The sequence below is a fragment of the Mus caroli genome, chromosome 15, assembly GCF_900094665.2.
Source record: "Mus caroli chromosome 15, CAROLI_EIJ_v1.1, whole genome shotgun sequence".
In the NCBI taxonomy this organism is placed as follows: domain Eukaryota; kingdom Metazoa; phylum Chordata; class Mammalia; order Rodentia; family Muridae; genus Mus; species Mus caroli.
The window spans coordinates 78,845,487-78,856,500 of NC_034584.1; the positions used below are offsets into that span (position 1 = coordinate 78,845,487).

The window sequence follows — 11,014 nt, forward strand, 5'->3', positions numbered from 1 at the left end:
GAGAGAGAGAGAGGGAGGGGGAGGGGGAGAGGGAGGGGGAGGGGGAGAGGGAGAGAAAAAGTGACTCTGAGGTTTCTGTCCCACCCAAAAAAGACAACTGTGTCTGGGTTCTAAGGCTTTCTGCCGCTTGCAATTACGTTAATAAAGCAACAGTGAGAACATCTCCTCCACTCAACTGCCCTGCTGCAGGCTGGGCATCAGGCCCAGCACAGAATTGTTGAGACCCCACCTTAGGACCAAAGCCAGCTCCTTCCCAGACTGAGGGTTTGACTTCTTCCGGGATATCCTACCCTAGAGAAAAGAAGATCCCCGTGGATACACCATTTCCTTGTCACAAAGGGGCTAAAGTGCAGCCCAGCTGAGAGCACGGATGCCTGTTGTTGTCCATCAGAAGAAACCAGAAGGAAGCTGCCAGAAAGAAGCCCCAGCATTGGTTTCGACACTACCCCGCAATGATACCTGCAAGGAAAACATTCTTGTCTCTCTAGAGAATAGAGACAACATTCTCTATTCTGCTAATATTTCAAAATTAGAAAAATTTGTCTACCTTAATGCAGAACAGGATGTCAGCTGCCATCAAAAAGAAAAACCCAAGCCCTGCAGAGAGAAACTCAGGCCAGGGTCGCACAAACACAAAGATGGATGTTGGTGTCAGGCAGGCTCCTCGATAGATCCAGGGTCTGTCCACTCTAGTCCCACTTGCTGGACCTCCCAACCTGCCCTGCCACATGTTCCCAATCTGGCACTAGGTAGAACAGGGAGACAGAACAGAGAGAGATCTGCCCAGACCCCCTGAAAGTTTTAGGACTTTCTGTATCATGGAAAAGTCCCACCATGACCTCTAGAATGGTCTCTGACTGGTGGGAAATTGTGCCCAATCATTTGCTCTGACCTGAATTTCTCTGCAGGCTCAACACAAACACACACACACACACACACACACACACACACACACACATCTATCACCCCATGCAGCCAGTAGCTAACACCCAGAGCATCTCCACTTACTAACTGTGTGACCGCCACATTTCCACTCACCCCACCTCTGTGGTTTAGCCTACTCCTGGACAAAATTACAATTACCAGCAGTCCTTCCTCAGAGGGCCAGGTAAGGGATGAGTGAGGAGGAATGGGAGACAGAAGGGGCTCTGAGGTGCAGATGTCCAACAAGCAAGGTGTAGATTCGGCAATGCCGGTAAAAATAAAAAACGTCAAATCCCAGAGCTTTTGCAACATCTCATTTAATCATCTGCTGCCTCCATAAAACCACTTTATGGACCACTTGCCCTGTATTCTATGATCTTGTTTGGCAGCAAAGTGTTGCTTCTTCCCCCCCTTTCTTGTTGAGGGTCACAAGCTTCCAAGGTGGCAAACACTGACCAGGAAAGACCAGGACTCCAAGTCTGGAGCCAATTTACAGTTCGGGTCTGCTCAGTTTGAAAACCTGACACAGACCTTTGTTACTGGCCTCTTAAAGGCAAGTGAGACCCTCCTGAGAGGTCTCTCTGAGGGGGGAGAGCCAGAGGCCTCTGGAGCCCTCCCCACAGGTGATAGGAGTCTCCACTGCCAAGGACGAGACCAGAGAGCCAGAGCTAACACTTCCAAACAGAACAGTAACTCACACGCACAAGCGAAATAAAAAGACGGAGAGCCCACGATTCTGTTCCCAAAGAGACAAAGGCATCAGACAGAGAACCTGCTCCATCACTGGGTGAACCCCATAGCCAGGAGCTCTAATGAGGCACCAAGGGATTGCCAAAGTTATTATCAGCGTCATCTCATTGAAAAAATTCAGGCCTAATTGAAAGCAAGCGCACAGTTCTGACAGCAGGTGCTTTGAGAGGCAAAATATCAAAGTGAACTCTCTGGACCAGTTGAAAAGGACGCCACCATCAGCAGTCACCGTCATCAACTGGTCCCAGGGGTGGCGAGTGCATGACACCTCCCACAAAAACCGGCCACGGCACACTTCCCGAACAGTCTGTAGACCGGCTGGGAATTTGGAGGTTGTTCGGGAAGGCACAAATCTAAAAGCAGTAAGGCCACTCACTCAAAAGTTTCCCTTGACTTCGGGGCTCCCGTGAAACTTTCCCAACCACTGTCTCACTTCCTCCAAAAGGCCTGGTTGGGGCTGTGGCGGGGTGTCTCATCCCTGCCCACATTGCAAACAAATGCAAAAAAGGCAGAATGGCTTACCCAAGGTGGTCTGGCCAGAGCAGGTCCTGGCACCTAAGGATTTGGGGAGTGAGGTAAGGTTCTGCCCATCTTGTCATACCCAACAAAGCTGAACATCCCGCCAGAGAGGATGCTGATGCCACAGGCAAACTGAATGGACGATCCCATTCGCTGAGAGACCTTATCATCTGACCTTAGGAAGTCTCCCTTCTATTATCTGTTTAGTGGAGAAGACTGGCCAGCCCAGCCTGACCCAAGACCCAAACATCCTGAGAACCAGGTGGTAGGAAGGTGTTTGCTAAGAGTCCCTGTGTGTCTTAGTTAGGGTTTTACTGTTGTGAACAGACACCATGGACCAGGTAACTCTTATAAGGACAACATTTAACTGGGGCTGGCTTACAGGTTCAGCTGTTCAGTCCAGAAGGTGGGAACATGACATGATGCAGGCAGAGCTGCGAGTTCCACATCTTCATCTGAAGGCTGCTAGTGGAAGACTGACTTCCAGGCAGCTAGGATGAAGGTCTTAAGCCCATGCCCACAGTGACACACCTAGTTCAACAAAGCCACATCTCCTAATAGTGCCACTCCCTGGGCCAAACACATACAAACCGTCACACTGTGACAGCCTCTTTAGGCACAGGCAGTACCGCAGGCCACCTGCTCTGTCCCCACCTTCTCTGCTAGTGCAAATTCACCACCTAGGAGCTGCCCCTCAGCCCAGAGAGTGCTTACTGCTTCTTCAGCTGCCAAGAGCTAAACAGCTTGAATCAAAACTTCACTGTGCCTTGAGGAATGGGTGGACACGCCTACCTTCCCAGCTGTATGAGAACGTTCATCAGTGAAGACCACACAGAAGTCCTCCATAACCCCGGTATTGGGCAGGACCCCTTTACACGCCTGTGAGATTGATTAACTGCAATGTTTCCAACAGAGGCCCATGAGGAATAGGAACAGATGTCTGTCTGTCTGTCTGTCTGTCTGTCTGTCTGTGTACATATACCCATCCAGGACAAGCAGCTAAGCATGCCCCAGGACTCATACTGATAGGGCCTCAAAGGCAGGATGGGGAACTAAAAGCTAGAAGGTGACTTTTAAACTGCCCGGGGGGGGGGGGAAGGGGGGTATGTGCAGAGAGGTTTAAAGTTTGAGGTCAGTCAGGGCTATATAGTTAGATCTTATCTCAAAAAATATTAAAAGTGAAAATTCTCCTTTATCCCTGAAATGCCACTTCAGAGCATGAGAATGACAGTTATTTTCCTGGTCTCCAAGATCCATGGGACTGGAGAGCTGGCTCAGCAATTAGGAGTGTTTGCTGCTCTTCCCAAGGACTTGGGGTTCATCTAGGCATTAACATTCCCCATAACCCCAGCTTCAGGATATCTAATGTCTCCATCTAGGCTCAACCGACATTTGCACACATGTATCATACACATACAGCACACAGAGTCGGGTAGGGGCTGAAGAGCTGGCTCAGCAGTTAGGAGTACTTGCTGATCTTCCAAAGGGCCTAGGCTCAGATTTCAGTCCCCATGTAGAGCTGCTCACAGACCACCTGTAACTCCACTCCTCCCCTGGGTTTAACCACCAGGAAGCCTACCAGCAACCCTACCTCTTACTTGCAAGGTTTACTCAGGCCACCAGCCCCACCTGGCCATGTCTGAGTTCTGAGGACACAGCCAGGTTACCCAGCTTAAAACTCATGGCATGACCTATTCCTAGAAACTCAGCCATCCACACCTGACCCCATCAGGTTTCCAGGGAGTGGGTCTCCCTCTTTTCTCCACCCACTCATTTCTAAGACATACTTTTAAAATCCACCTTCCCTTGTCTGCTCACCCTGGAAGCATCAGCTCATCCATGCTAATCCCGATTTTCTACCTACCCTGAGAACAAACATAGGAAAATGCTCCCTCCCTAATGGAGGAACTTACAACCTAACAAAGAAAACCATGCAAGATGAAGGCAGCAGACACCCAGCCCTCCTCAAAGGCAGAGGTGTGCTTGGGGTACAGGAGCAGCCAAAATGTCTTCTGCCAAGTGCAAAAGTTGGAGGAGTAAACAACCCCAGCAAGGGATAAACAGCAGGGGGCACCCTAGGGTTCCATTCGGGAGCAACAACAGACCACTGAAGGTTTGCCCGCCCCCCACGGCCCCCGAGTGATCATAGCCCATGTAAGTCAGTATGATGAATAACGTAATAGGAAGGGCTGGACAGATTCCTGCTAAAAGATAGATACACTCACATGTCCATCAACAGGTGAACAGTTAAGCAAACTGTACTGTCTCCACTCTCAGGTTATTCAAATACAAAGCACACACAGTTACAGCTTTGCATGAAGCTATGTCCGAAACACACAACTCCTGCAGACAGAAAGCACAAGTGGTCCAGGCCTAGGGAGAAGGCAGAGCCTAGCTTCCAGGTGATAAATGCTCTCAAATGGATGGCAGCCATGGCTCGGGGACTGATGTAGGAAAATTGTCAAACTTCCTGTGGGTGACTTGTGTCCCCATGACACACAAGCAGAAAGGGCTTTTGATCTCTTCTGGGAGATGACAGCAGTGAGCAGGTCCAGGGTGGTGGAGAGTGGGTCCCGCTCGCTGGAGGGCTCTGGTGAAAGAAAGGGTCCAAGCATTTGCCCCAAGCAGTTTCTTGCAAAATAAAACACAGAGCCTTTCTCACCCTTGTCTTCTCTTTAATGTGTAACCATTCTGTTTCAACATGGACCCTCGCTCTTGCTTGGGAAGAAGACTAAGGTTTACTCTTCTAGAGCAAAAAGCTCAGAAAACAAAAGAGCCTTTCAGCAGACAGTGTTGGGAGTGAGTGCTCTGGGGATAAACCAGCACACAGGTTCCCGTGTCCAGCTCTCTGGTGTCTGACCTAGAGAGTGAATCATACAGAAGGCTCGATTCAGGCAGGGCCTCTAAGCACCTGATACATAATCCCTTTCAAAAAGACAGATCTGTATCGCCACACCTGAGGACAGCCCCTCAGAATCCAGAGTCCATAAAATCAACAGATCAGGAGGTATCCCAGACTCTGGGCTCATCTTCAGGGTCTCCCCGGCCATGCCCCAAGCGCTGCAGCAGCAGTTCAGACAGAGCCCCTGCTCGCTGAGCTCACTCTGGATTGCAGGGCAGGGCAGGTGAGGCCATGACGAGCTTGAAAGGCTGTGCAGAACTCCAAAGGAGGGAGGAGAAGCTTCCGGTATTTATGATTCCCCTATTATTTACACAAAGTGCTTCTTGCTTGACAATGCAGATTAAAATGTTACTGCATCTCAGCATGTGTTGCAAATTCTCGGAGTAAAACCACTGAGGCAGCTAATAGAGGCTTCACACAGCATGGCTTAAGTCTAGTCTACCCCAGGTCCAAAGCCCGCCTGGCACGCTGCCTGTTATTTGGGGGGGTCACCATTCCACCTTCACACCTCCCTTCTTTTGAGGGGAGGGGGATATGAACTCCCCTTGCAAAACACAAGGTATGTAACAGAAACTTGTATTCAACCACAAGATGCCCCCAATGATGGGAGGAAAACTGTACACAGAATTTCTCCCCCTTCCTCTGACCAAGCCACTTTTAGGAGTCCTCTCAATATATCTGTATTTCTCAAAGTAACTGAAAAGTAAAACAAAATATCCCAGTGTCAAGGGCACTGTCTGTTGGAGTTACCCTATTGCTACTGTGTATCTAACAGAGGAAGTTAACAAACTGTAGAGTTTCAGAGTTACCTTACTGCTACTGTGTATCTAACAGAGGAAGTTGACAGGCCAACTGTCCTCTAACTATATATAGTTCCATCACTTGCCTGTGAACTTCTGATTGAAACTTAACCTTTTTATTTCATATTCCAAGGGGCAGCACAGGAAAACACCTCCAGGGGTGGAAAAGCTATGACCCCCCCAAACCCCCAAATAACTGTATATAGAGAGATTGTACCTTTAAATTCTTCCTTGAATTAAAATATACACTGCACTACACCTGACTTATGAAATTTTTCACCCTCACTCTTGCACTGCAACTAACTTCTCCAGGGCAAGTTTTGGGTTGCCCATGCAAAACCGAGTAGTCTCTGACCTTGTAAATCCATCCGGTCCCAGCCAAACTGCCAATCACCACCAAAGTCCTCCAGAAAGCACAGACAGTTAAAACCACCAGCTCATTACATAGGTGAACCCTGAGAGCTCTTGCAGCCAGACGGGCAACTCTATTAGCATGCTGAACCCTGCCTCGGCCCCCCTCCTCTCCTTCTTTTATGAGCCCTTGTTATATAAAAGGCCACAAAGAGAAACAGAAAAGCCGACTTGCCTTCACAAACACAAGTTCCGATGGCCAGGCCAAACCCTGGCTGCCTACCAAATGTTATTTTTAGGCATCTAAACGGGAAACATTTTTAAAAGGCCAGAGAACAAAAGTTTTCTGGCTTCCTTTCTTTCTTTTAAAGCACTCACACAAAAAGATGGAGGCACTGTTCCTTTGCAGGCAATACTCCGGAGTTCAAATTTAAAGGCAAAGGCATCCTGGGGGTAGGAGGGTTCCTCCCCCCCCCCCCCAGGCTGCCTCTACCTTCAAACAGGATTTTCAAAGATTTCCTTTGTAGCCTTATCTAAATTCCGGCATATGGGATAATAAATAGCTACTCATTTACTATCATAAAAAATTTAAAGCCCTGAAATAGTTGCCACAATCCAGAAGAAACGATCGCACATAAGCTCGGAAAGACCTACTCCAGATAGTGAAACTAACTGGCACGAAGCGCACACATAAAGAGACATTGTTGCGAAGAGAGGCACCTAGCATTGGTTTTTCCATTTTAAATCTTCTACTCCAAGCCTAAGACTTCACAACTTCGCGTTTTACCCAGGCTATCACACTGTTCCAGATTTGTTAGTTTTGTTTTGTTTTGTTTTGTTTTAAAGTATCTGGTTTGATTCTACACAGTGATTAAACATCTTTGTGCTCTGCGGAAAAGGGTCTTCCAACCCCTCCCCCTCCAAAAATGGCATCGAAGCAATCAAAATGGTAATGCCGGGCCTGGGTCCCCTCCCCCCGCGAACTCCCCGACTTCGCCGGGGCCGCGCGCAGGCCCCCCTCCGGCGAGAATGGAAGCTTCCACTCGCGGACGGGGGCGCGCAGCCCGGGGGTGGGGGGTTGGGGGGGACGGGCTCCGACAGAAAGGGGCAAATGCCTGACTCCCCAGCCTACGGTCCAGCCCGGCGTCCCCTCTGCTCTTGCGCGCCCCCTCCCATCACTTTGCAACTTTAAAGACTCGGCCTGGAGCACCGGCCTGCGAGCCGAAGCATCCTCCCGGGCAACTGCGAGCTCCGCGCCGCTGGGGAGAGGGGGGTCCCCGTGGGCTGGGAGAGGGAAGTCGGCCGGGCCGGGGGTCCTCGGGCTGCCCGAGTCCCGGGCGAGCGGCAACATTCCGAAGGAAGCGAGAGCTATGCCTGGGCCCGGGCGGCGAGCGGGGGGAGGGAGGGGCGCGCCCCCGCCCGCCGCCTCGGAGACCCGGGTGCACCATTGGCTGTACAGCTCAAAGTTCTCGGCCGGCGGCGCGCAGGGGCGGGGGCGCGCGCGGAGGGGGAGGGGCTCGGGGGCGCGCAGTCGGCCGGGCTCCGGCGGCGGCATCTGTTCGTGGTGCTGAAACCCGGAGCGCTGAGCTCAGCGTAACTAACTCACAATGGACAACTTTTCTTCGCCTTGGGGGCGGCGGGCGCGCACCCCCATGGTTGGAGCTCCTCGCGGGTCCCCACAGCCCCTTCCAGGCATAGACGCTCAAGTTAGGGCAGAACTGGGGGGTCCCGGGGGCGCCTTTCTTTTGTTCCCCGGGAGCTGGCGTCAGGTTCCGAGAATAAAAAGTGAGGCCGGCGGGATGGCCGGGAAGAGGCCGGCTAGGAGAAGGATCACCAAACCGGGTCGGCAGTGCCACGCGGAAATGGCTTCCAAGGAGTTTGGGGTGCAGGCCTGAATTGCCGCCCCCTTGTGTCCCCCTCCCACCGCAGCAGGGATCAGGGGATGCCGAGGCCGGGGAATGTCCACGTTCCCAAAACATGTCCACCGCTCAAGATGGACGCCGGGCAGCCGGCGCCTCGGAGGTACGGCGCAGATCTTTGGCCGGCCGCCGGAGCCTCGCGCTCCCCTCAGCCACCACAAATCAGCTCTTTCTATCAAGAAAGGGAGGACGGCAACTTTGAGGACTGCAGCCATAACCCCACGGGAGCCGGAGCGTGCGGCGACCGTACAGGCACTTTTTAGGGTGCTGCCAAAGTGCCCGGCGACCCTCCCTGGACCCCGGTCCCCTGTGGGGGATAGGCCCCCTCCTTACTTGTTTGTCGCTGAGCGCTGCGATCCGTGGCTGCCTTTCGTGGAGCTGCTTCTTGAGGTCGCCGTTCTACGGAGACACAGAGGAGCGGGCTCAGCCTGGCCGCCCCGGGGGGGGGGGCGAGCAGGCGAGCCCCGAGCCCCGCATCCCCACCACCTAATACCTGGCGGACCAAGCCAACCCCAACGCGCCCCAACTTTCCGGGACCGCTTTCCTCACACGGGCCACCGTGCAATGTCGCGCGAAGCAGCTTACCTGTGGCTGCCGCCTCATTGGGGCAGCTCCCGGGGCGGGGCGGGGGCCGAGGCCACCCGGCGGCGCGCCCCGAGCCGTGCAAGTTTGCAGGCCGGGGTGCGGGTGCGAGTGAGTGTAAGAGTGTGTGCCGGGGGAGGGGGGACGAACAAAGAGCCAAGTAAACACGGCGAGTCCGTGTCGAGCAAAGCTCATAAATATTCAAGTCGCGTCCTAATCTCCCCAACACACACACGCGCACGCCGCAATATCGCTCGGGCACCGGCCGCCTCTCGCCCGAGTCACAATCGCCAAACTACTTTTGCTAACAGTGAGGGTCGGTGCCGGGCTGGGCCAGGAGCAGGAGGCTAGGAGCTGGCCTGTCCATGCACCCTGTTCCCTGGGCAGCTCTAGGAGGGTCCCCTTTCCGGGTGCCCGAGTTGTGCAAACGGGGCAGTGGCAGAGAAGACGCCACGCTGGAGTCCCACGAACCCTGGATCTGCAAACAGTGCTGGATCGCACGGAAGCGAGGGGGAGAGGGAGAACTAAGGGTTCCATCCCAGCCCTGGGACATGTTCCAGGAAGGGGCCTGCTTCCAGCACCCCTGAGACCAAGAGTTAGATACGGAGCTTTGATCCCTCTCGCCTCCACTCCCCGGGCCACTAATGCTCCCCGGTCCAGGCTCCGGGACCACCTACCTGGTGGCGCGCGAGTTCCACCGCGAGCGCCTCGGACCGGCTTTGCAGCTCCATCGCCGCAACTTGGGCAGCACTTTGCGCTCACTTTGGCCGGAGCTCGCAGGAAGTTGTGCGGCTCGGCGGGAACCAGACCGGGAGAGCTCGGATCCGGTGTCCCGGGCACAGAGAGACACGAGTCCCCTCCTGCAGCGCCGATAGGAAAGGAGGCTGACGAGAGGGAAGAAAGGCGAGCTGGCGCCCAACTCTTCCGGCTGCCGCTAAGTTGCGCCGGGTGCCCGGGATGCCTGCGCCGCCCGGCGCATGGCCCCCCGGCGCCGGGAGCCCCGCGCAGCCCCCCAGCGCGCGCCCTGTCGCCGCCCGCGCCAGCTGACCGCCGGCAGGGACTATATTTCCTCCGGCGCGCGCGCCTGGATCTCGCTGGGGCCGCGGCAAAGTTGTGCCTCGGCACGATGCTAATTCGGCAGTGCCCGGATGGAGCGGGCCGGGGCGGCAGGAGGCGGTGCCGGGAACCCGCCGCCCGCCCCGCCCCGCCCCGCCCGGCCCGCCCCGCCCCGCCCGGCCCGCGCGTGCGCATTGCGTTCGGCCCAGCGACCAGGCTCAGGAAACAAAAGTGGCGGCTGAGCGGAGCGCAAAGTCGCGGCTCTGAGAGCTGAGCGCCCGAGAGATCTCCTCGGTGCGCAGCCGAGAGCACGGGGAGCAGGGAATGCTTTCACAGTCCCACTCCCGGAGGGACACTTCCCGCAGCAAACTGAGATGCCACCCTCCTGCTTCTTGCACCTCCTCCCTCCTCCACTCCCCCTTCTCGCCTCGCTCTCTGGTTTTATTTAAATCACCGGGTCCTCTCCCGCAGCGCCTAGCACTGAGACTGGGGAACTAAATCAGTCCTGTCGCCGGAGTCCCAGCGCCTAATGGCCGCTGTGGTATTTAAACAGTATGAAAACTGATCTCTTGATTGGTCCTTTAATGATTTTTTTACACTCACAATTAAACTCTCAACAGATGTCCCTAGACTTTTTTTTTTCCAGACAGTTGTTAAAAATCGTAAACACGACAGGTCAGTGTGACATAAAGCAATCATAACTACAGCTGCGGAGATGACATTTCAGAATTCCCAGTCCCGGGGCCGGGGTCAACGTCTCAGAGATTACTGCGGCGGAGTTTCCTGTCCTCATCAATTAATGTCGGGGCTTTGTGCCCTGCTGGGCGCTAGCACACTAGTGTGTTTCAAAGAGGCCAGGGAAAGGGGGGCCTCTGTGTCAGAGTAACCGTGAATTGATAGAGACTCATAACTAACTCTTTCCGTGGGTCACAAGAAAAGGAGGAAGGAAGGAAAGGAAAGAAAACTCAGGCACACCAGTCAGAAATGTCTCTTCAATGGATGCCAACAGTCTACATATTTCCTTTACCCCTCAGGAGAAATATCTCTCTCTCTCTCTCTCTCTCTCTCTCTCTCTCTCTCTCTCTCTCTCTCACACACACACACACACACACACACACACACACCAGAACACCAGTGATGTTAGAGCCATATACAGTATTGGTCACAGTCGACAAAGATGACAACGATCTCACTGGTTCCTCCCACTTCTG

General features: G+C 53.9%; 1 protein-coding gene across 1 annotated transcript in view; it reads right to left on the bottom strand.

Moving 5' to 3' along the window:
• Phf21b (PHD finger protein 21B) overlaps nucleotides 1-9,889 on the bottom strand; it is a 72,141-nt gene extending 62,252 nt beyond the window's left edge. The window contains exons 1-2 of the mRNA XM_029470050.1: nucleotides 9,425-9,889; nucleotides 8,499-8,564 (exon numbers count right to left, since the gene is read on the bottom strand). Of these exons, the coding sequence (XP_029325910.1) occupies nucleotides 8,499-8,564; nucleotides 9,425-9,478 (120 nt within the window). The 5' untranslated portion in view covers nucleotides 9,479-9,889. The remainder of the gene's footprint in view (nucleotides 1-8,498; nucleotides 8,565-9,424) is intronic.
• Nucleotides 9,890-11,014: the final 1,125 nt, after the last annotated feature.